Source organism: Vollenhovia emeryi, unplaced genomic scaffold (genome assembly GCF_000949405.1).
Source record: "Vollenhovia emeryi isolate VEMERY1.0 unplaced genomic scaffold, V.emery_V1.0 DF939291.1, whole genome shotgun sequence".
Lineage (NCBI taxonomy): Eukaryota > Metazoa > Arthropoda > Insecta > Hymenoptera > Formicidae > Vollenhovia > Vollenhovia emeryi.
In genome coordinates, this window is record NW_011967075.1 from 70,270 (window position 1) to 95,110 (window position 24,841).

At 38.1% G+C, this 24,841-nt stretch overlaps 3 protein-coding genes across 6 annotated transcripts; all 3 read left to right on the plus strand.

Moving 5' to 3' along the window:
* Position 1: 1 nt before the first annotated feature.
* On the plus strand, positions 2-7,089 carry LOC105559072 (uncharacterized protein DDB_G0279979-like). Of its 3 annotated transcripts, XM_012007115.1 has the most exons (4): positions 2-379; positions 2,147-2,256; positions 2,956-3,451; positions 4,370-7,089. In XM_012007115.1, exon 4 carries the CDS (start codon positions 4,418-4,420, stop codon positions 6,293-6,295), a length of 1,878 nt encoding a protein of 625 aa, XP_011862505.1. In that variant the 5' UTR covers positions 2-379; positions 2,147-2,256; positions 2,956-3,451; positions 4,370-4,417; the 3' UTR covers positions 6,296-7,089. The 3 variants fall into 3 exon arrangements, with proteins under 3 accessions (XP_011862505.1, XP_011862503.1, XP_011862504.1); XM_012007113.1 differs by lacking the exon at positions 2,956-3,451; XM_012007114.1 differs by lacking the exons at positions 2-379; positions 2,956-3,451 and adding an exon at positions 505-792.
* Positions 7,090-7,949: 860 nt separating this feature from the next.
* LOC105559073 (protein transport protein Sec24C) lies at positions 7,950-13,491 on the plus strand. The gene is made up of 15 exons (XM_012007117.1): positions 7,950-8,109; positions 8,674-9,375; positions 9,466-9,585; positions 9,682-9,861; positions 9,939-10,134; positions 10,213-10,328; positions 10,448-10,858; positions 11,026-11,152; positions 11,457-11,617; positions 11,767-11,946; positions 12,066-12,267; positions 12,339-12,533; positions 12,614-12,805; positions 13,071-13,264; positions 13,333-13,491. Exons 2-15 carry the CDS (start codon positions 8,674-8,676, stop codon positions 13,474-13,476), a joined length of 3,120 nt encoding a protein of 1,039 aa, XP_011862507.1. The 5' UTR covers positions 7,950-8,109; the 3' UTR covers positions 13,477-13,491.
* A 1,626-nt stretch (positions 13,492-15,117) lies between these two features.
* LOC105559074 (heparan-alpha-glucosaminide N-acetyltransferase) lies at positions 15,118-20,686 on the plus strand. Of its 2 annotated transcripts, none has more exons than XM_012007118.1 (11): positions 15,118-15,510; positions 15,860-15,987; positions 16,456-16,571; positions 17,179-17,338; positions 17,504-17,708; positions 18,110-18,274; positions 18,695-18,828; positions 18,924-19,093; positions 19,721-19,895; positions 20,019-20,131; positions 20,319-20,686. In XM_012007118.1, exons 1-11 carry the CDS (start codon positions 15,391-15,393, stop codon positions 20,498-20,500), a joined length of 1,668 nt encoding a protein of 555 aa, XP_011862508.1. In that variant the 5' UTR covers positions 15,118-15,390; the 3' UTR covers positions 20,501-20,686. The 2 variants fall into 2 exon arrangements, with proteins under 2 accessions (XP_011862508.1, XP_011862509.1); XM_012007119.1 differs by lacking the exon at positions 15,118-15,510 and adding an exon at positions 15,605-15,678.
* Positions 20,687-24,841: the final 4,155 nt, after the last annotated feature.

Sequence of the window (24,841 nt, forward strand, 5' to 3'; positions counted from 1 at the left end):
CCCCTGCTCCTTCTTTATTCAATGAGTTGGGACGAGATAGGTTATGTCAAATTGTATCCTCCGATGTGCGAGCGTACGACGCACGAGCGCGGCTGAATTGCGTATTCGTATGTTCCTGCCGACCACCCGCGAGGTGTATCGTCCTGTCGCGAGTCCTTTTTCTTTTCTTCAAGTCTCGAGACGCCTTCGTTTCCCGAAACGGCGGGAGCGCAAGTGGATCTGGAGAAAGCCGTCGATCGAAACGTCGATTGTCTCGCGAGAGTGTCGGGTGTGTGTGTGTGTGTTTTTTTTTCCTTGTTTTACTTGACACACATCGAGGTGACTGTCGAAAGACCCCCGACGTCTTATGGAAGCTCGCCCGACCGCCGAGATTTGGATGGTCAGTTCAGGATGTTAATCTCGAATTTACCGTTCCGACGCTTCCCAGTTTACGTGCGTGACTGGGAAACGTCAGAGTAGAGCAATACATGCGTGTCATATGTGTACATGTAAAACGATAATATTCAAGTTTTATTTGCAGCTGCTTCCTGCCAATTGACCGCATTTGAATGCGCCTTATCTCCCGTTAGCTAACTCTCGTTGCTCTCACGTTGTCGAGAGACTGAACGGATTAGTAATTGAATCGGTCTAGTGGTACAAAATGTACAATGCCGCGTGTAATACCCGTATTGTGCCGATATGTGCCATAATCTAGAGGGGAGACTGGCTACGCTAATGATAAGATTGTATGGAAGAAGGTGGAGTGTCGTAGCAGCAAATGTAGCAGCATTGTGTTGTAAACCGAAACAACACGTATGTCTAAAGCCCGTGCCAGACTACGGATTGAGATTGAGATTAGATTGAAATTTTACTAAGGGCCAGTTTCACAAACGTCGGTTAACTGCTAACCGAAGGTTAACTGATCCTCTGTCTCTTCTTAGAGAACAAGATAGAAAAAGATAGGGCGTTGACTGAACTCTGGTTAACAGTTAACCAACGTTTGTGAAACTGGCCCTAATTAGAGTAAAAGTTACTGAACTTGAGATTAGTAAACTTTACTGCGATTGGTCAAATTTCAATCCAATCTCAATCCGTAGTCTGATACGGCCTTAAGTATCAGATTACAGACTCCCGACTCTGATTCGACCACTGACTCAGACTCCTGACTATGATTCAACCAATTAGAGTGGCGCCTAGTCCCGAGTCGGCAGTCAGGGTCGGTCGGTGCTTTGCTGTGATTGGTTCAATCGTAGTCGGGAGTCCAAGTAGTCTGATACTGTAGTCTGATACGGGCTTAATGCCTAATCTGCAATGAGCTCTTTGCGCCTAGAAACATCTGGTTTTATACGAGGGTGAAAACCGCTAAATCTTGTACACTAATGCCCAGTGGACATTACTTATCTTATTATCTTATTTATCTTGTTTAATCTTATTTTATCTTCATAATAGCCCAGCAAGGTCTAATGCCGTAAATCTGTACGCCACAATGCCCTCAGCGGTTTCCTCCTCGGTTTTCTATAAGCAAATCAAAGCGCTTTAAAAAATTCGCCGACGACGTACGATTGTGCAATGTATAATATACAATGTATCAACTTGCACAAATGTTTTAAGCATAATATAAGTAACAATGGCTCGTATGATAAAATCGAAGAATAATAGAAGAGGCTCGGAGCCTGAACAAGCTTGTAATGTCCGATAAAATTACTTCATTTTAATAGTAAATGTATATATATACGTTTCGGTCCTCATTGGACCACCTTCAGTGTAACGAAAAAATAATAAACGCAATCAAATACATTACTACCTTGTTCAGGCTCTGAGTCCCTTCTGTTAATCTTTGTTTTAAACATATTTATTGGCTGACAAAATAGAACGTTTCTAGACGCAGGGGGCACATTGTAGATTGAGCTTAAAAGACGTCTTTAAGACATCTTTTAGGTATGCATGTCTTTGAGACATGCGTATTGCATGGGAAAATACGTGCCTATTTTTCAGACACCCGTGTAATGATAAAAAAATCATTAAGTTAATTATTCGGATTCTCTTATCGAGAGTCTAGTCATTAAAATGAATTCCCCACAATTGTCTACAATTATCCCGGGTCTATCAGCCCCCCCCCCCGCTCGACAATCACGAAAATTCACTGACAATTGACGATTTTTGACAGTACCTCGTCGGCGCTCGCAGGAAGAAAGAAACGAATGTCGTTGGGCCGCACACGTGCATATCTCGCCGAGTGAAGTACTTCAAGGAAGTAACGAGGCGAAATATATTTTGGTAAGAAATTACGAACAATAGCGTACTACATTTAAGGATACACTTATGTTTTTTTTACTTTGTGAAATATTTTTAATTTCCACCAAAAACAAAATTAAAATAGAGTTTGCTTCGATTTTACGAAAATAGTAAATAAATATTTGATACGTTATTGATAATTGAATAGATCTGTTCCAGTGTACATACATGCACATATAGCTCTTCCCATTACGAGAATATGCTTTTCTGTTGTTGACAAAAAATTTCATTATTTTCACGTTGTGGAAAACACCACGAATGACTTGAATTGAATCATTCTAAGGCCCGTATCAGAGCAGGGATTGAGATTGATATTGGATTGAAGTTTAACCAATCGGAGTAAACTTTGCTAATATCGATTTTAAGGAATTTTACTCTGATCGGTCAAATCACAATCTAATCTCAATCCCAATCCGTAGTCTAATGCAGGCTTAATGGTAAAAATCTATTTGTAATACCTGTATTGTGCTAATATATGCCATAATCGGGAGGAGAGACTGATTCTACGACTCTTGAAATAAGTCGAAATAATAAATTGTTTAAAATTACGTCACACTTTCGAGGAAAATGACTTTGAATTGTATCACTTATTGTCAGATTTAATTTTGATTTGAAACAAGACGCGTCTAGATTACCCGACAAATTTGTAAAACGGTGAAAATTATTTTTTTTTACTTACAGGAAATCAATGCGATTCGCGTAAATGGGAACAATATTATTTTAGGGCACAAAATATGATTTGGAACGCTTCAAATTCTGAGAATAAATATAATTCGCAGCTGATCTCGGAATAATATCATTAATTTGCCATGTATGTCGACGCCGATTACCCATGAGATTAGAGTGCGCGATCTAATTTTGCTATCAAGTCGATATTGCGCAACGTATCTGATGAACACAGGCGCTTCCTCGAAACGTTCGCCGATTGGTGAAAATAGAGTGACATAGAAGTGGCGCGGTCATAATATAGGAGCGCGTCAAATTTTCAGACTGTATTCCACGAAGTAGACGTCACCGCTGTGCAGTGCCGTCGTTATCGTCTGCCGTACCGATCCTTGCCAAAAATGTTTTTCTACGAACTCCTATTTCGATACACAGAGCCGAGGTCTACCAACGGTGTAGAACTCGTGCATTATGTCGAACGACTGAAGATACATTTTCATTTACCGGTCAATTCGTAAGAACATTATATATACATATCCGAAATGTCTACAGTTTTCAGATATTTTAACTTTGTATATAGGACGATAAAAAATTGATTTACGGTAAAAAAGTATATAGTTTCATGAAAAAGAAATTGAGTGAACTTTTAAATTGACATACCTTTGCCGTGCCTGCAAAGATATATATATTTAACAAATCAATAGAATTCACGAGGCTCTTATGTGGCAAACACCAATTCGAAGGAATAAATCTTTGCAATAAATTTAAAAATAAGCAATATTTGGACACTAACATCCTGTCACGGCTCTTTAATCTTTATTCCATTAAATTGATAATTATATTTATTATAATGGTTCCTGTATAAATCACAATACTTGACTAATTTCACTTATTTTACATTTGCTTTTAAACAGTTGTTTTTCAATAGAATTTTCAATGGTTCTTTTTATAAACGTTAAACTCTATTATAAATGTTTTTTTAATATTAGCTGCGTATTTAGCATAATTTTTCTTTTAAAGTTTTTTAAAGAATAATTTTATTGTAAAATGTAAAAAACACATGACGAACTGGAACATGCATATATCTGTAAAAATATACGTACATGTTGTAAAATTATAAACGGAGGCCTGAAATCAGATACAAATTAGGTATCGTTTATAAGATTGATTAACAAAAAACCTACGTATGCGGGCAAAATTTGACATCAAATTATATTACCGAGAACTAAGATAACAATCGACCCGACCTCACAGATTTCCTCCTTTTACCGATCTTTGGTTGGAAGTAAAAATAGATACATACGGCATACAGAACTTCCTTTTTAATGTATGTTTTAAGCAAAGATTATCGCAAAATATTTTCGCGACAAACTCCACCCACAACATCTCCTGAATATGTACACAAATAATCAATTTAATAATTTTCTTTCAGACCAGAGTGCTATGTTGATTGCGGCGATTCAGTTGCGAGTACACATACATGATGCTGAGAATGGTATGTCCAAAATGCCATCATCGCTTTCCAGTATTGGGATGCTGTTTAAAGTGGAGCGATGAAACTAGCCAAAAGAAGATAGAAGAGGAGGAGGAGGCGAAAAGGAAAGATGAAGAAGACGAAGGAAGGGAGGAGGAAGAGGAGGAGGAGGAGGAGGAACAAGAGGAAGAGGAGGAAGTAGTGGATGACGAGGAAGAGGAGGATGTACAGCGGGAGGAAGAGAAGGAAGAGAAAAGGGAAAAGCAGAAGAAGGCTGCTAATACCATCTGTTCAGCGACAACCTATTATGTTAGTAGTCTGCCAGTGTCGCGTGGCTACACCAGTGGCAGCAGTTGCTTCATAAAGCCATCCACAAATATTCACGAGCGTACCATTTTCCAGTCATGCGCGGTCGACTACGGCCCCGATGTAGAAATTGCCGGTCCCGATACGATGGAACTCTTTTGTGACATACAGACCTCGTCCGTGAAACAAGCCCACCGTCCGCTATTAAGAGCGCCAGTATATCAATCGAACGACCGGGATCCCTTCATTGTGGTAACGGAGAATCTTAACTATGATATGGCACCTGCGGAACAATATGTCGCGGCTACGTGCGAACTGACTGGCGGCAACGTCACGGTCGCCACGCCCGATATACAATCGGGCGGTTGCCTTATGGAAAATACGGAAGCGGATATTCTGGTGCAAGCCTCGCAGATCAAAATTCAGCCGAAGCTTACCGGCGGCGGCTGCCTGGTGCAGAAGAAATCGTCCGCTGAAAACGCGCGGTCGACGACATCCAGGCACACGAGAAACTTCGCGGTCGTCAATAATAAGGCGTTTCCTGGGAACATAAGGCTGTCGTCTAGGATGATAAGGGACGGTGAGAATAACGAAATAGCGAGCGTTGGCTCGCGGCAGCAAAAGGTACCGATGAACAAAACGAGCGACCGCTGCGATTGCAAAAGTACGTTTCAGCAGAACCGCTGTCAGAATCACAGGCGGCTGCTCGACGCGTCACTCGCGGACAATCGTGACGCGTTGCCGATGGATCCTATCGGCAATAGCGTGCAATTCCAAGTGAACGCCACTGTGCAGCTGCCCGCGAACCTGGGTCAGTGCACGGTGAACATTACGGCGACAACGACGACGCCGCCGAAGCAGGGCATGGCGATGAAGTTGCCGGATCGTGGTAGAAATAACTTTCACGGTGGTGGCATCGTGCAACCGAACGAATTAGATTGCGCGACGGTGAATCAAATTGTTGCGATCGGCAACAGCAAGGATTGCAGTAGCGTCGAGCAAACAGAGGACGCGTCGACCATCCCGGGGTCCTGGCTGATGCCGACTTCTTGGAGCCTGGATTCAAATGACAATAGACTGCGCGAGGTGAAAAGAATGCTGCAGATTTGTGGCTGGTACCACGAGGGCATCAGTTGGCAGCAGAGCGAGAACCTTCTGAAGGACGCGTCCATCGGTCGGTGGCTGATGAGAGACAGCTCGGACATCAGGTACACCTTCACGGTATCGGTGAAAACGTCCCGAGGCCCCGCTTCCATCAGGGTGCACTACTTCCTCGAGCAATTTCGGTTAGACGCCGAGCCGAAATTGGCGCTGGCGATGCCGTTCTTCGATTGCCCTATCAAAATGCTGGAGCACTACGTCGAGTATTCCAAGAGAATGGACGAGCATCGTAGGGAAGTGTGGGTCGACTACAGTGGACAGCTGTACAGCCAGATCTATTTGACCAAGCCTCTTGTTAAGGAAGTTAGATCACTGTCGCATCTGGCCAGACTCGCTGTGAATCGAAGCAAGTTGCCTACCGAACATTTACCACTCCTGATTAAAAATTATATCGAGGAATATCCGTATACGCTTTGACTGTGTAATCACATCTCACGGTGCGTTTATCTTCCGATATAAATATATATATACACATTACATGTATGTACATATACATGTATGTATGCATATATGTATGCATGTGTATATACGTATATGCAAAAATTTATTTTTATATACTGTAGTACGGATTTCTCCGGTGGCTTATTTTTCGATAATAAACCGATTATGCCTTCAATTGTACTAATTACAGACATTGCGCAAAAAGGAATTGTGATTTGTGTATGTAATTGTACAAAGAAATGTACACACGAATCTATGCGCGCGCGCGCGCATATGTGTGTGTGTGTGTGTGTAATAATGTGTACATATGCGTGTATAATAAAAATAAATCTTATAACAATAGAATTTATTTATGTCTATCTGTATAGTAAATAAATTCTATTGGAATCATTACTTATATTATTATCACGCATATTTAGTTTAAATAATTTAAATATAATAAAATTTAAAATTTCACTAATGTTTTATTCTTTGAGATGAAATATTTGGTGCATAATGAGCCATGAAATATGCCTATTTATATTTGTGCAATACGTTGCAATACTGTACGTTTACGTAAATATTTTAAATATGAACTGATCTCGCTGTTATAAAAATATAAATTGAGCGATTCTTTTTTTTTAAATTTTGATTTCTTTACCGTTATGCGCAAAAAGATTGAACCATCATATTTGTATTCCAAAACGTTACATTTGTATTACAAAATTTGCACCAAATGTGTAACAAATATATAATTGATTAAAAACACATTCAATTCTTTATGGTAGGCATTAATGTCTTTGAAAATTCCGCCGAATTCGTTAAAGATAAATTTTTAATATCTGCAATACTTTGAGCCGATGAACAAACAGAAAGACAACGATGCAATCTTTTGAAGTAGATTTTAAATAGAAAAACGTCAAAACTGTAAAACACATAATACCGTAACGTTAGCAAAAACAAACAGATTCAACGTGTCATGTTAAAGGCAGTCGACGCGACGTAATACAATTTTATTTTGATCGTCAATCACATCGGATCATATTGCTGCAGTGATTAAATTAATATGAGATGTCAGTGCCGTGTCATAGTTTTCTGATCTCGAGTTTAGTAAACTTTACCGTGATTGGTCAAATTTCAATCTAATCTCAATCTGTAGTCTGACACGGGCTATCCCATATTAGGATCCTATCTCATAATAGGGGACTTTCCTCAATGCATTCGCTGCTTGCATTTGCTGTTCGTCGATTTGTTTACTGCTCGGCTTTCTCGGCCTTTTACGATTAATTCGAAAGGGAGCTCGCTCGCGCAAATGTAGAAGATTACAGACCGTTTTCTTTTTTTGAGCTACACCGCCAATAAATGTTAATATCATTCGAGGGATTCGAATGTCGCCCGCGTCGCGACGCGTTAGACATCAGAGACACTCTGAAGCCCGCCCTTATCGATAATCACGATGCACCGGGTGTGTCTCGTGCACGCGGATCGCTCATTAAATCCGAAAAGAATTATGCCGCGACTCGCGTCGCCGGCCGCGCGCGCCCCAAGTTTTCCCACGCGACCCGAAAGCTCCCGCGGACGTGACCGGTCCAAGTTGCAGCATGACGTGTCCCGGCAGCGTGCGTCAGACGCATGCGCGATGCCGCCTTACGTGGCATCGGCGCTCGCGGACGGCAGTCTCGGAGCCGTCGGGGTTGTCGGTCACATCGAGCCAACGTCGACCGTGCGTTTCCCGCAACGCGCTTCGCGTTCCGCACTTTCGCCCGCGGCGTCACGATTTGTTATGATTCAGACGTACTTCACGATATAACGTAAGTTTGCTGCGCGCCTTGCGCGCGCGGGGATCCGTCGGTGTCCTCGCGCGCGACAGTCCCGATGGGGGGTTTTGAAACGTCAGGTACGCGGGGCCCCCCCCGTCGTTTTCCAGCCGCTAATATTTTGTGACCCGCTACGCCCCGGGTTCTATTTCAACGGGGTCTCGCGCGGTGACGTCACGCGTGCGCGTGAAACACGCCGAGCACGTCACTCGCGACTCTACACCCCGCACCGCGAAACGTGACTCTCTCTTTCCCCCGTGCAGGCTACCCTTCACCCCCTCGGAACGTCTCGGTGCCCCCGTTTCTCGCGTTATTTACTCGATCTCGTTTGTATCACGTTTATTATGCATATCGCGTATATTATAGGTTATGGTAATAAAACTGTATTGATATTGGAATATTCACGCATTTTCTCACGTGCTGCGCGCTTTAAAGAGTAATTTCCCCCGCGCCGCGTTTGCACGGAAATTGGATGCTCGCGCTGTTGTTTTCGAATACGCCTTCGATGTATTTACAGTTTGCACACGTACACACATACCTGTGACTTTGTTGTGGCAGATGCAGCACATCCAAGAAGTAGGAAGGCAGCATCCATATGCTGCGCCCATGCCGCCGATAAACAATCAACAGAACTTCATGAAGCCGCCAATCGCCGGGGAGCAGAATCTAAATCTGCAGAGTCCGCAGATGCACCCGCACTTACTGTCAGCGCCGTCCGCGGATCGCTCTCAGATAATGGGCCCGCCGACGGCGGGCGTTCCCGGTTCTCAGTTACCTCCGCGTTTGCCCGCGGGCCCTCACGGGCCGCACGGGCAAGCTCCCGTTGGCTACCAAGTTCACGGGACCAATCACCCAAACGCCAACCTGCTCCAGTCCGGGATGCCGCCGTACAATTCGGCGCCGCCGCCACCGTTGCCGTCGCAGGTCGCGGCGAGCCCGGCAGATCCAGACCCGTCGCAGTTCGCTCCGCCTCCTCCTCCGCCCCTCTCGTCGGGGCAACCCATGGCGAGTCCCCCGGGGCCCGGTTACCCTCAGGCGCGACAGAAGCAGTATTTACCGCCGATGCCGGGCCAGGGTCTGACGAGTCCCGTAGGGCCGGGCTTGTCGCAACCTGGCCAGAAGCAGTACGGCGGCTCCATGCCTCCGTTACCGGGGCAGGGTCTAGCCAGTCCTCTGGGGATGAACCGTGCGTCGCCTGGCGTCACCTCGGGCTACCAGCAACTGGCGTACCAACAACAGCCTGGATATCACAACCAAATGGTACAATTGCTTGAAACGCTCCGCCGTCTTGCGAGTAATTAAGATTACTTTACTGTTCGGAAAAGAGTGACGATCGTCTTCCTTTTGCAGGACATGTATAACAATCAGAGAAACCTGTATCAGAGTAACGCACCGAATGCCACGGGATACCAACCGGGATTGCAGCCTCAACAAGCTAGGCGACTTGACCCGGAACAAATGCCGAGTCCGGTACGAGTTGGACGCTGGATCCTTTTCGATCCGGTTTAGGCGCCGGTGTTGCTTATTGTCTCGAGTCGAGCTAAGCCTGTGTCCTTTAATGTGTAGATCCAAGTGATGCAAGACGATCAAAATATGAGGGGCGGCGTGTTCATAACGAATCAGAAAGGTCTCGTGCCGCCGTTGGTGACGACAAATTTCGTGACTCAGGATCAAGGAAACACCTCGCCCAGATACATCAGGTCCACTATGTACACCGTTCCCACCACTACCGACATCATAAAGCAGGTACATTGGAATAGACGGAGAGTCGGTTTTCTTATTTCGGTGTTATCGATCACATGATGCATTCGTATCTTACGCAGACCAATGTTCCCTTCGGACTCGTGATAAGTCCGATGGCTCGTATCGTGCAAGGGGAATGCGAACCACCGATTGTAGACATGGGCGAAATTGGACCGGTACGTTGCATACGCTGTAAAGCCTACATGTGTCCGTTCATGCAATTTATCGACGCCGGTCGAAGGTTCCAATGTATGTTCTGCAGAGCGACGACGGAAGGTAACGATTGCGAAATTACTTAACAAGTGCTCGCGCAAGTTTGTTGCGTAAAATGATTGATATCTATGTTTCCTGCAGTTCCAAATGATTATTTCCAACACTTGGACCACACAGGTCAACGTTTAGATCGTTACGAGAGACCTGAATTAATGTTGGGTACATTTGAATACATAGCCACAAAAGATTATTGCAGGGTAATGTAAATTAATCAATTTTTCCACACTTTATCATTTACGTAGACCGTCTATTAAGCTTATCCTCGAATTCTGCTAAATTTATGCCTTGATCTCCACTGTGTTTATTCTTTTCGCAGGATAACGTTTTTCCAAAATCACCAGCCATTGTGTTCATAATCGACGTATCGTACAATACAATTAAATCTGGATTAGTGAACTTATTATGTACAAAAATGAAGTCCATAATAAAGAATCTACCTATTGACGCCGGACAGAGCAAAAGCGACATGAAAGTTGGCTTTATAACGTACAATAATACTGTGCATTTTTATAACATCAATCCTTGTCTTGCTCAACCACAAATGATGGTTGTTGGAGATATTCAAGATGTATTTATGCCGCTGTTGGACGGATTTCTGTGCGACGTCGAGGAGAGCGAGGCGGTGATCGACAGTCTTATGGCACAGATTCCCGAAATGTTTGCGGACACTGCAGAAACAGAAACAATCCTTGCTCCTGCCATACAAGCTGGATTGGAGGCATTAAAGGTACTCGAATAAAGCGCGCTTATATGTCTAATCTGGAAAGAAATCTAAACCTACAGAATTTATATACATCTCATTTTTTTCTCATTAGTAATTAAACGCAAGTTTAGTCACAGTTGGTGAATTCATTCGGTGGGGCTCAACGAAAGTAATTGTATCTGTGATTTCAGGCATCCGAGCGTTCTGGCAAATTATTAATATTCCATTCATCTTTACCAATTGCCGAAGCACCGGGGAAATTGAAAAACCGCGACGACCGCAAAGTACTTGGAACAGATAAAGAAAGAACGGTGCTAGGTACGTATTTTAATGTATCTAAATATGCAAATCTACGTACCTAAGCTATCGATTAAGCGCAGTCTCAAGTTCGTCGGATCAGCCGTTGTTGAGATCCGAAATTCTGAGGGCCCGTCAACTCGCGCACTCGCGTAAACTACACGGTCGGTGTCGCGCGCGTGGTTTAGCTTGTCACTTTAAAACTTTTCGCTTATACTTGGCGCGAGACACTACCGTGTCTCGTGATACCGTATCCATTTATCCAAATACACCTATAAAGTGCTCACGCGTACTAACTTACGTAAAATGATTTTGTTTTTCACAGTGCCGCAAAATAACGTCTATAATAATTTGGGTCAAGAGTGTGTCGTCGCAGGTTGCAGTGTAGATTTGTTTGTCTTTAATAATTCATATGTAGATATAGCAACAATTGGTCAAATTTGTCGTCTCACTGGAGGAGAGGTTTACAAGTACACTTATTTCCAAGTGAGTTATACCGTTATAATAGAAATATATACGAATACTCAAATTAGATGCTTATTAGAAAATAATATTTTATGAAAAATACTTGTAATTACACCTTACTTCACAAAGCAAAGATATTCGAAAATGTAGTCTTGCGATTTCTATTGCAGGCCGATCTCGATGGCGAAAGATTAATTTCAGATGTTGTTAACAATATAAGTAGGCCAATCGCTTTTGACGCTGTTATGCGAGTACGTACGTCTACAGGCGTCAGAGCGACCGACTTCTACGGGCATTACTTTATGTCCAATACAACTGACATGGAATTAGCCAGTATAGATTGCGATAAGGTATACTAAGTTATATCATAATTATAGTTAATTACAGACTCACATTACTATGGTTATTATAGAATGTAGAACAAACAATTTTACTGAACTAATTTTACTTTTTTTTTTTAACTTACAAGGCCATTGGAGTAGAAATTAAACACGATGACAAACTAACAGATGACGAAGGTGTGTACATTCAAGTGGCTCTGCTGTATACTTCCTGCGGTGGTATTAGAAGATTGCGAATTATAAATCTGAGCCTGAAAACTTCATCGCAAATGGCCGAATTATATCGCGCATGCGATTTGGATGCCATTATGAATTATTTTTCTAAGCAAAGTAAGATACAAGTCGTATAATTATGAACATAATGTTCGTTTAAATGATAACATGTGATCATTCTCATTTAGATGTTTTTAAACTACTGGAATCTACTCCAAAAACGGTGAAAGATAATTTGATTGCACGATGTGCAAATATGCTGGCTATATATCGAAAACACTGCGCAACACCATCCAGTGCTGGGCAATTAATATTACCAGAATGCATGAAGTTACTTCCACTTTACATAAACTGTTTATTGAAAAGCGATGCATTATCGGGAGGTAAAAGTGTATTCTATATAATTATATATTCAACTGGTGATGTTATTTTTTATGTTGAATATACTCTTTCCCCATTGTAGGAGCTGATATGACCATTGATGATAGATCTTATGTAATGCAAGCAGTCGCAACAATGCCTATTTCCATATCCGTTGCATATACTTACCCTAGATTGTTTCCTTTGCACGATGTTGATCCACAGGATACGGAACTGCCTCCAATGTTGCGGTGCTCTATTGATAAATTTACAGACGATGGCGCTTATTTACTTGGTAATATTCAAATTATATATTATTGACGTACATAATCAAAATTATTGATATCGTTTTAAATTATATATAAAATTATAAATAATACAATTCAACACAAAACATTTTATTACACTATGTCACAAGTAAATTCTAACATTAAAAAAAATTGAATGCTAAAATTGTAAAAAGAGAGCTATTTTAACATATTTTAGAATTAAATATATTATTAAAACATTAGAATATACGGAAGCGATAGCAGTATTATTTTATATATTTTATTTTGTAGAAAACACCATCCATATGTTCTTATGGTTGGGCATGGCGCTTTCTTCGCAATGGGTACAGAGTGTCTTCGGAGTAACTTCGGTGGTCCAAGTCGATACAGATTGTACAACATTGCCGATCTTGGACACTTCTTTAAATAATAAAATCAGGAATATTATTAATCGAATAAGTGCAGAAAGACATCGCTGTGTGAAAGTAAGTTACTTTATATAATGTATGAGTGAATCGCACTAGAGCGCAATACAATTCCTTCTCTGTTGCAGTTAACAATTGTGAGACAACGTGAAAAATTAGAAGTGGTGTTACGCCATTTCTTGGTTGAAGATAGAGGAAATGATGGAAGTCCTAGCTATGTAGATTTCCTATGCCACATGCACAAAGAAATAAGAACACTTCTTAGTCAATAAATAATTTTTTAAGTACTCGGCTAACTTGTATTCGAACTCGGGCTCATCGATGATTTGTTATCTCGCTGCCTAAAGGAATTTAAGCAAAGCATTGTTCTCAATCATTGTATTTTTATGCATCTAAGCATGCATTAAAATTTAAATGTTGCATAGACACGCACATACACGCACACATAGGATGGTCCGCTTGTGCATTTTTAATATTTTATTTTGAATAACAGAAAAAAAATTGAAGCTAAGTTTTCGAGAGGCGTGTGTGTGTGTCTGTGTATGTATATGTAATGTACCATAGACTAAAGGAGACTCAAAAGTACAAATGTATTCTTCAACAAACATAAAATCGCTTTCTTTTAAAAGTTGAATTATCAAATAATAATACCGTAGAACAAACTAATTTAATAATTAAGATCACAAAAGTTAATGTTTGTTTTACATTTTTATTTTCATATACCGTTTAAATAGCCGTTAAGTTATAAAATCATAATTTTGCATAAAAGATTATTTGGTAAATTTCCTTTTATCAATTGATAATATAATAAAGAGAACTCGATTTTTTTTTCAACTCTGGAACGAATACATGTGTACTTCTCGTCAATCTCCGTTTGAAACATATTCCATTTTAGACAGACGCAGACTGACAAATTTGAAAAAACACAGGTAATCATTCCGACAGATACCGATACGTACGAAAGAATAGCCACATTTACATCTTTCAGTCGTATAGAAAACACAAGAATATATATATAAAATTGTATTACTTTCTATTTTAGGTCATTAATGTTATTACCGTATATATTACGTTAATAAAGTATGCTAAATCATATAAATTCATATATTAATATTTGTATTAGTTTTTTTGTTAATAATATTACAGAATTAGATAATTATATATTAATATTATTTAGGATTAAATTGTATTTACGAAAAGTTGAATTTTTGTTTCTAACTATACGCTAAACGAATAAAAAATGTGGGTGAGATGAATTGTAATCACAATTATAACGGAATAGACAAAATAATTGAAAACAATTTGTAGAATTAAATTTGTGAATTGTCGAAATCATATTATCCGAAGGGAGATTCTCGACACATAAAAGTAAAATAATTGTATATTTGTATCTAAATGAATTTTGATTTTATTTATGCATCAAACACAAAATGCACAAGGGATATTGCAATGTAACGGTATCATTGAAATGCAAGATTTTAATATCAAGAGATTACATTTTGAGCTTGAAAAATAAATTCTATAACAAGTATATCGTGCGCGCGCGTACACGTACGAAAGCAAGGATAGATTTAATCTTCCACGACAATTTGCATAAATATCCGAACTAACATAATTTTAATAAATCTTTTAATATTAAAAAAATTTTGGTAAAAACCATGCAACATATTGTACAAGGTGTCTCTGAAATAAATGAAATTAAGGGGAACGTGTTCTTTAATTAACTTATACAATTGATTCGTCCTCAATATATTTTCTCACTTTTGCCAAAAGTATACGCTCGGGTGTAAAGTAGTGTGAGTGATGAATGAAGGACTTCACTTTCACTCTTCAGCCATTCGTGTTTAACTTGATGTAATCGCATTCCGATATTTTGCGATACTAAGAAAAGTACGTTTTATTACTTCAGTCGGACGTCGCTGTTATCGTCGTGTAGACCTAGGCTTTTATCGACTACTGTACAAACGTAAGGAACAATATCGATCTCGGGAGATTTTTTCAAAGTAGTGACATTTATCTGAGATCTGAAATCAAGTATGTTGTGAGGAGGCAGATACCGAGTCACGAGGGACCTTGATATACGGATTCTACATATGTTAATTATCCAAACGTGTGTTCTAAATTGTCAACTAAGAATACACATTAATGCAATCTAAGTGCAGTCATATTTTGCAAAGATATTAGCAATGAATGAATTTAATTGTTCTTACGATGATCTAAAGTTTGACGAGGCCTGCGTAAGTGTAATATCTGACGATGGCAACTTCGATAAGTGGCTCTATTCGCTCTCTACGGATTGCTTATCAGTAAGTACAATCATGATACGCATAATTTTTTAATCTAATTCCTATAATGTAATAAATAATCGTGTTAGCTTGTGATATTTTGTTTAATAGTAATTTATAAACGTAACGAAATTGTGTAAAGAAGGAAAACTTAATCAATTCTTATTAACGAATTACTGATAAGTAGAGGTACTTCAGCAATACTCTACTTTTAAGTAGAGTATTATTATAAATAAATGCGATAAAATCGATTTTCAAAGAGAAAGAACAATTAATATATTTCACGTTTAATGTAAAACTTTTTTAGACAGTACACAACATTATCGCCATATGACCCATATATTTCTAACTTTCTGCTTTTCTTTATTAGTGTCCATATAAACGGATGGCACGGATTTCGAGCAATCCCAGCTTGAAATTTAGTACGATTAAAGCGGTAAAATGGAGAGTATTAAACAATAGCGGTACCGACGAATATGTATCTGCTGAAAGTACAAGGTAAACTTATTATTGTATATGTATGCAAGTGTAAATACGCGTGCCCTATTTTTCTACAATCTAGATAAACGTTTGTAGTGTCGTTTAAACTTTTTTTCTTTTAAGTGAGAGCAACAAATTTTTTTAAGTTTTGACCAGCTTAGTTTTAGAACAGTTTTTACACGTTTTGATTCTTCTAATCGTCCTATATGTAACAATATTTGAATAAAATTATAAATAAACATCGGTGGCTTATAAAAAATTTTATATTTTATTCTAACATATTTTGATATAAAAGTATGAAATATGTGTGTTATAAAATACTTAATTTTTAATGAATTTACATTGAAACTTTTACACATTGATTACGTTTAAGAAAAAACTAACATACCAGATTATCAGGTTGAACCGCGCGATTAAATTATTTCACAAATTCTGCGGATGTATCGTTTTATCTTATTTTAATGATTCTCAAATCTTATCTTTTAGCAATATTGTTTGTCAACTGTCGCCGAATCTCGGGCAATATGGTTTATATGAATTGGCGATACAAAATAATACGTGTAACGTCAGAACTGTGAAGAATTCAACATATCCGTACACAGGTATGTTTCTAAATATTCTCACGTTTTCGTAAATAACTTACGATATAAGTGATAAATGACTACAGAAACATCAAAGAGTCATCTTAGAATTATACAATTTGAACGTATAATATATCAATTGATAAAGCGTATCTTATGTAAGCGTATCTTATTAGTGGCTATATCGTTTTATTTATCCATTAAACTCGATAATTGGCAAGATTGATATCACGATATCAATAATATCGAGAAGAGAATTATTGAACGTCGGATTATAATGAACAATCTAAAGATCAATTCAGATATTGTAATTCTAAACTTTGAAGGATACATTTTTGCTCTACATTAATTTGCGAAAATACGAAGTGAATAAAATTTGGATAAATTTAAAACACGAAAAGCCATTTATGAAAAGAATTACAGTCTCGATACGAGACTGATACTTACAATTAGCTATGCATAATGTTTCATAGCTTTTTATAAAACACAGGAATAAACAAGATAATCGCCAATTTTATCATTTATTTTGTTTGTCGATCGACACAACAGTTGTCACTAATAAGCTATACTTTTTATTTAATTGTGACTAGAAAACGAAATCGTAGCTTTCAATAAATATTATTTACAGAACTCTTCATTGTTTTGGGGGTAATTATATTTATCTTATGTGGTATATCTGCTGGGAGATCTTTATGGCACATCTTTAAAAGACGATGCGTAAAAGTCAGGGATGAATCAAATGCTAAACCAACAAAACGTCGCGTAAAAGCTATCGATGCATTCAGAGGGTATGTGCATAGATACGTTAAAAAATTAAGGCGGCGTTTCAATAATGACATTACTGAATGATTACACCTTTTCAAGCGTTAATATATTATGCAGCTCTGATTATTTAGAAATCAATACTTCTAGGAATTTCTTACAATACTAATACAATTGCTTATACAATGCAGGGTCAGTACTCTCTTCATGATTTTTGTTAATGATGGCTCCGGTAGTTACACCATATTAGGACATACAACTTGGAATGGCATGTTACTGGGGGATCTAGTATTTCCTTGTTTTATATGGATCATGGGTGTTTGCATACCTATAGCTTTGTCGGTGCAGTTAAAACGTGGATTTTCCAAGCTTCAAATCGGTTATTCCATTTTAAAGGTAATTGATAAAAGAAAAAGATGAAGAACACGATTTATATGTATAATATAATAATTGATAATAAAAAAAAGAGTCAAGTACATATTATGTGTTATAAGATTAAGCTGTAGGATTATAAAGAAATATTATTTTAACCTTAACAGTATTTCTACGAAAATCTGTTAATATTTAATTTTTATATGTGACATTTCTAAAAAAATTATTAATTGTAAGAGTGTAGGAAATATGTTCCGTTATTAGTGAAACGAAAATTAACGTAAATGCATTTTCTAAAATTGTATAATATGTTCGCGTTCGCATAAGCCCCGTTAACGTTACGTCCATATAAAAGTTTCGCACATTTTTATCTTAACAAAATATTAATAAATATCTTATATCTTAATATATCTTTTGTTTCTTAGAGAAGCTTCCTTCTATTTCTGATAGGCGTTGCGTTGAACACACTGGGAACAAACGCGCAATTGGAAAACATACGCATATTCGGAGTTCTTCAACGATTCGGAGTTACATATCTTGTCGTTGGCCTAATGTATCTTTGTTTTCCAGTCCAACAATCAAACCCTCAGGTATAAAAATATTAAATACTACTTTCATAAATCTATATAATAGATGTGTTACATTCTACCTCGTGCAATCGTATTTTTCAAATTTTTAAAGGTTTTTTTAATATCATATTCTTCATATATTAAACATAAATTTATTCAATTAAAAAATTTTTTAGACACACTTGTTAACAATTGACATTTAGCGTCGAATCTCCCTTCATAGTTTAATCTTTATATTTACTTGACTCGCAGATTTTATCATCTTCGCGAGAAAGACGATCTATTACTGTACAATTTTTTTTAAATAACACGTTTTTAAAGTTTAATCTTCTAGTTCCACCCAAACAATCGTACTACCATTTTTAACGCATAACAATTGTTTATATAATTTCATAATACACGAATTACAGTTAGTGACATAAATTCTTCACGTATTTATAGGACTCGTCGCCGACTTCGATAACACGACACATACGAGACATATTAAGTTTTTTACCACATTTATCTTTAATGTTGTTCCTAGTATTGGTGCATTGCGCTCTAACGTTTGGTCTTCCAATCCCCGAATGTCCCACGTATGTACATCGATTTTGTTTCGAGCTCCAGTTTTTTCAATGTTACATTTTATTATGTGCGTTAATAAATAACAACGAATTTACGTGCGTTACAGCGGGTACCTTGGACCAGGTGGAAGACACGAAGATGGCAAATATTTTAACTGTACCGGAGGTGCGGCTGGATATATTGATAAAACCGTACTGACTTTAAATCATATTTACCAAAATCCAACTATCAAATTCGTTTATGGATCCGGACCTTTTGATCCCGAAGGAATTTTGGGTAACTCTTGTCGCGTTATTATTACAATTATATGCAATTATTGATTTATACATTTACAAAATATTTGTTCAATAATACGAATCTGTAATTGCATGATATCTACCCTGGCGGAAAAGAATTCTACAAATAACTACAAAAAATTGACTTGAAATAGAAATTTGTAGAAATTTTTATATCTTCGTTGAAACATTTTTTTTAAATATCTACGAAATAGTACCACAAATTACAATGTTCTCAAATCAAGAAATTATTGCAAGTAGTGTTTCATGAAAATGTACAATTTTGTAAAACTTAGTACAAAACTTTACTAGTTTTAAAAATTGGAGAGCAAACAAAATCTTAAAGAATTAAAACATCTGCTTACTTGTAGAATATTACAAAAATGAACAAAAGTGTTTCAATTCTAGCACTTTCATGTTGATTTTAATGACACTTTTTTAATTCGCGTAGAATTTCGTAGATTCTGTCAGTTATATTTAACGTTTTTGTAGAATTTTGTAGAATTATTTCCGGCAGGGTAAACTTGTGAAAAGCGATAACTGAACTTATGATAAAAAATTAAACTCCAGTTTAAACTGTTAGTTTCAATTAACAAAACTATATAATCAGTATTATATGTTCCTCCAGGGTGTCTTACAGCGATATTTCAGGTATATCTAGGTGTACATACTGGTGTAATTCTGATGATGTATAAAGACTGGAAAGATCGTGTTATCAGATGGCTTTTGTGGGCTGTGTTTTATGGTTGTTTGGGTTGCGCCTTTCACTTCACCAACGTTATTCCCGTTAATAAAAATTTATGGTAAAGTATTAATAAAGTCTATTTCTATTATTATTATTATTATTGCTGTAAATATTAATTCTAGTGATTTTATTTTAATACAAAATTATAATAACTCTTCTGTAAATCGATATAATTATGCAGGTCTTTGTCATTCGTATTTGTTTCAACTTCTTTTGCTGTGGCATTCCTTTCTGGTTGTTACTTGCTAATCGACGTTATTGAAATTTGGCGAGGTGGTCCTTTCAGAATACCCGGTGAGTGAAAACACGTTTTTTAAGACACATTAGATAAATTGAGCAAAGGTTCTCTGTATATTAATTAAAATAAAAATTTTATTTAATTTTAGTTGGTCAACTTAAATTGCAGAATTAAACTTTAAATTATATTGGCAACAAAAACCAACGCATTTATCTTTTAACATAAACCAAATATTAATTTCAGGCATGAATGCACTGGTGTTATATGTGGGTCACAGCATGTGTTATCAGATTTTTCCGTTTCATTGGAAGATCGGTGCCATGGACAGTCGTATTTTATGTTTAATAGAATCAGTTTGGGTGGTAACACTCTGGGCGATTATAGCATATATTATGCATCGTAAACGAACATACATCACACTTTGAATTATATCCGCTTCTAGCTTATTATTATACTACATTATATTTTCAATTTAGTTAACATATAAACGATACAGGCTGTTTGCGTGTATGAACTAAAAAATTACATGTAAGATAACTTCATAAGATAATAATGTTGAAATTGGTTTAGAATAAAGCAGATCTTCGAAATTTAATTAATAATATGTTATGCAATATATGTATGTTATTTTAATAATATACGATAATTATTATGCGTACGTTAAATTTTGTAAACTGATCATATTGCATTTTTTAATAATTAGAATATTTATTAACATCGGGGTTGGGAAGTTACCTTATGAGATGTATCCAAATACGAGCATCGCTTATCGTCCGTAGTTATCGCAGTGAAGAAGTAATTGCAAGTTTTACCTTTGATGTCAATCGACGGCCGAGCATCGATGGCAAATCGCGAGGATTCGGCGAACGCGCGATGATATCGGCCGCTAATTATTCGCAGAGAGCGATTGTATTTTCTTCACGTACTTGTCGAAAATGCGTACCACGAAAGACTAGTTCATTGTCGCAATGTCGCCGCCGCGTGACTGACACTGACCTTGCGTGACGTGTTTCGCCGAGCGGCAAAAACCGAGCACGAATTCCAAGAAATGACGTAGCTCCATAGACCGAGCGTAGTAAACACGGTCGCCGAGCGCCGGTTCCAAAAAAAACGTCGCGTCGTTAACGCCTCGATCGAGAACAATCTAGTGAGCCGAATTAGTCTGCGTGGTTCAGTCGAGCGAGGCGGACGTTCCGCGCGTCGTCGCGTCGCTTCTGCTAACGCGATTATCTTTTGCGCAAAGCGATCGTCTCGTACGAGAGATATTAATATTTGTCAATCGCGTTTAAGTAAGTGTCGCGATCCGTAATCATATCGTTGATCTCAACAGTGATTTGTCGAGATAAAGATCACGCGGGTAATTATTCAGAATAGCTACACCACCTCCAAAATCAATCAAATTGGTCTCATTCGACGCGTTTTTCAACAAGAAACAACTTTTTCCTTAGACAAAATCGTCGCTCTGTCCTGCGAAGCGAGATATTAATTGTTAAAGTCGACAACTTTTAGGGTTAGGAAATCTGTCATACCGACAAAATCAGACTAAATGCACGTCATATGCAGTGACGTATTTCCACGTGAAGCGAGATCCACTCCACACATCAGACACGGTTTGGGTAGGGTTATATCTTAACGAAGTGGAGCCCCCCGAAGGGGGGGGGGGCGGAACATACTGTCTTCACGCACACATTTTTCCATCTACATTTGGTGGAGAGGAGTGACTTACATGAGGGTAGAAAAATGTATGCGTGGAGACAGTACGTTCCGCCCCCCCTTCGGGGGGGAGGGGGCTTCACCTCGTTAAAAATAACCCTACCCACCCTATGTCAGAGGTGTGGAGTGGACCTCGCTTCACGTGGAAAGTTGCAAACCCATGTGGAACAGTACAACGGCGGAAGTACGTGCGTGGAGACAGTATGTTCCGCATGACAGATTTTCTAACCCTAAAAGTTGTCAACTTTAACAATTAATATCTCGCTTCGCAGGGCAGAGCGACGATTTTGTCTAAGGAAAAAGTTGTTTCTCGTTGAAAAACGCGTCGAATGAGACCAATTTGATTGATTTTGAAGGTGGTGTAGCTATACTGAATGTTATTTTACCGATACCGAAAAATCATAACATATCGATCGCTTGCCAAGAAATAATCTCTCGAACGTAAAAAAGTGCGCGTATAACGTAAAGTGTCCATCTTCGTCGCGTTCGGGAGTGCCGTTTACATGATCGAACACTAAAGACTTTTCAAGACCCATTCAAAGTCCGTTCCTGTCGATGACTTCTGAGATTTAGCAGTGTTTGAGATATAATACTCGTCGACTCGAAGCGGAGGCGAACTTGACGGAACCAAATACATATTTCGCATGGGCTTCAGAAAACGGGAGTGTAAAATCGCGCGAACGAACTTTGTGTTTTCGCGAGTGTGCCGGAGGACAATCCGAGAGGAGGAGGAGGCCCAGGAGAGGCATCGGGCGCCAGCGGAGCAACTTTAAGGTAATCATATTTTATTTAGTGTAAAATCACTCTTTTTCCCAGTTCATTTTGAGTCGTTTCATCTCGTAATTCTGTAATTTCTAAATAGTAATTCGAGAACAAGAAATCATTTACAATCTTATAAAAGTTTATTCTCGCGAAGATCTTTTGCGGAACATCTTTCGCGCATTAATCGTTGAAACATCCAACCAAATAAAACGTTTGATAAGAATTACTTATATTTTACAATGTATATTTTCTTGAACTGCTTTAATAAATTCCACATTTGTTCGTTACAGATTCAACATAGCTCACTCCGCTGCTGCCCGTCGGGTGGTAAGTCCAAAACTTTTTTTCGACAAGGCAACGAATCTACATTTCGTAGATCGTAGATTGTATATGGTAGATCGTAGATTAGTATATCTCCTAGATTCGTTGCCTTAAAATGGATTGGCTACAATAATTTCATGTTTATTTTAATATATTTCATCTATCGAAAGGGAGTGATCGCGATTTTTACTGTTGAAGGGTTGGGTGCTCCATAGCAGCACATCACACATTTTCACGTAAAATATGGAATATTCTCGATGTATTCGTAATCTCTTGTAGCCTATCCATTTTTCATGAACAAATTTATGTACAAATTAAATTGTGTGACGTGAGATTCTATTATTTTGTCCAGAAATGCTGAAACTTTATATTATTTTGATAAATTCTTTGAGATTATTGATTACTAGAATATTCAATTGTCGGTCTGTATATCGAACGGAATGTTTCTTTTCTCTGGATCTCACGTCACTTATCCTGTATGTGTATCTCCGCGATACACTTTCAAGATGCGTCTCGCATGAATACATGCGTAGCTACATGCATCTTTGTATTTTCGCGGTCGGTCTTCGCGTTCACTTTTTTAACAAATTTAGAAGAAATTATTAATTGCTTAATTTCATCTATATTATAAATTATAATTTATCGCGGAATGTAATTAATTAAAATAAATATAACGCGAAGTAAATTGTTTTTTTCTATATACATATATTTTTAAATTTAAAAATTGAGTCACGATGAGACAGTCATTATCTATTCTCGAATAAATAACGGAAGTAAACATATATTTGATTAGTTTCGTACAGTAAATTTTTTAAATTAATTTTCTCCTTTAATTAACTACTCGTGGTCGTGCATTTCAATACTATAGTTCGAATCGTACGAAACTTCTGTCGGTGACGATAATAAACCGACTATGGGAGGAGTTTTCTTCCTTCCTGATCTCTGGTCAAAATGACCAGACTGTATGGCCAGGAACAACGAATGGTAGGTCCAATCTGGCCCAACGAGGGAATACGACGAGATAAGTGGTCAATATTGGCCACTTTGATAGAGTATGTAAGTGAGGTACCGTGCGAAATAAGTTGATGTCTTCTTATTTGCCAAAATTCGGGTGGGTTATATTTTTCACATATTCTCACATATGTGCAAAATTAAAATGACTCCTATTAAATCGCGCGCGCATCGCCCCAAATCGGACCTCTTATAAATCGCGTCGCGGTTTTAACGAAAGACTTGTAGGTTTATTAACAAAAAGTTGAAACGCGGGTAGGTAGGTAGGTAGAGATTCGGAAGGCAGTGGCAGGGGGACATAACTCGATAATTTAAAAAATTAATGAAATTATAACTATAATGTATTACTATTAAATATAATTATACACTACTCAAAAGAAATATGGCATAGAAAAATTTTATGCAAAAATTGGTCAACTTTGACTGACGGTAACTCCGCGAAAAATCATCGTAAAATTATGTTCTTTTTTTTAAATTAAAGCTTGAAATCTCTACTTTAAGATACTATAGTTATTTTTTAGGTGTGATGCATCCCTACCACTGTAACACCTTAAATGTGAGGGCATGTTTGTTATATTGAAAATTGCAAAGTTTGACGGAGTGCATGGGCTAGGTACATTTTTTTCGGGGATACTGTTTGCAGGAACATAAAGTACAAACCTTCCTCTTCGATTTAAAAAAAAAGCGAGTCGCTACCATTTTTTTTCGCAAGGACACAGTACTTTAAAGTAACCCTTGCATTATTGGCATATACCGCCGGTATTGGCATTACCCGATGTGCACCCCTGAAAAGAGCCGTTTGTGTGTGTGTGTCTGTGTCTGTGTGTGTGTCGCGTGTGCGTATGTGTGCGTGTGTGTGTGTAGAATGACTCATTTTCGGGGTGCTTGATTAAAGTGAGTCCCCTTGCCTCTCACTTGTGTGTGTGTGTGTGTGTGTGTTAAAAATTTAAAAAACGCGT

Coding starts and splice junctions, on each gene's coding strand:
- LOC105559072 (XM_012007115.1), top strand. CDS start 4,418: ATGATGCTGAGAATGGTATGTCCAAAATGCCATCATCGCTTTCCAGTA.
- LOC105559073 (XM_012007117.1), top strand. CDS start 8,674: ATGCAGCACATCCAAGAAGTAGGAAGGCAGCATCCATATGCTGCGCCC. Junction 11,618..11,766: donor ACAAGTACACTTATTTCCAA/GTGAGTTATACC, acceptor TTTCTATTGCAG/GCCGATCTCGATGGCGAAAG. Junction 13,265..13,332: donor AAAGACATCGCTGTGTGAAA/GTAAGTTACTTT, acceptor TCTCTGTTGCAG/TTAACAATTGTGAGACAACG.
- LOC105559074 (XM_012007118.1), top strand. CDS start 15,391: ATGAATGAATTTAATTGTTCTTACGATGATCTAAAGTTTGACGAGGCC. Junction 18,275..18,694: donor TCCAACAATCAAACCCTCAG/GTATAAAAATAT, acceptor ACGTATTTATAG/GACTCGTCGCCGACTTCGAT. Junction 18,829..18,923: donor CCAATCCCCGAATGTCCCAC/GTATGTACATCG, acceptor CGTGCGTTACAG/CGGGTACCTTGGACCAGGTG.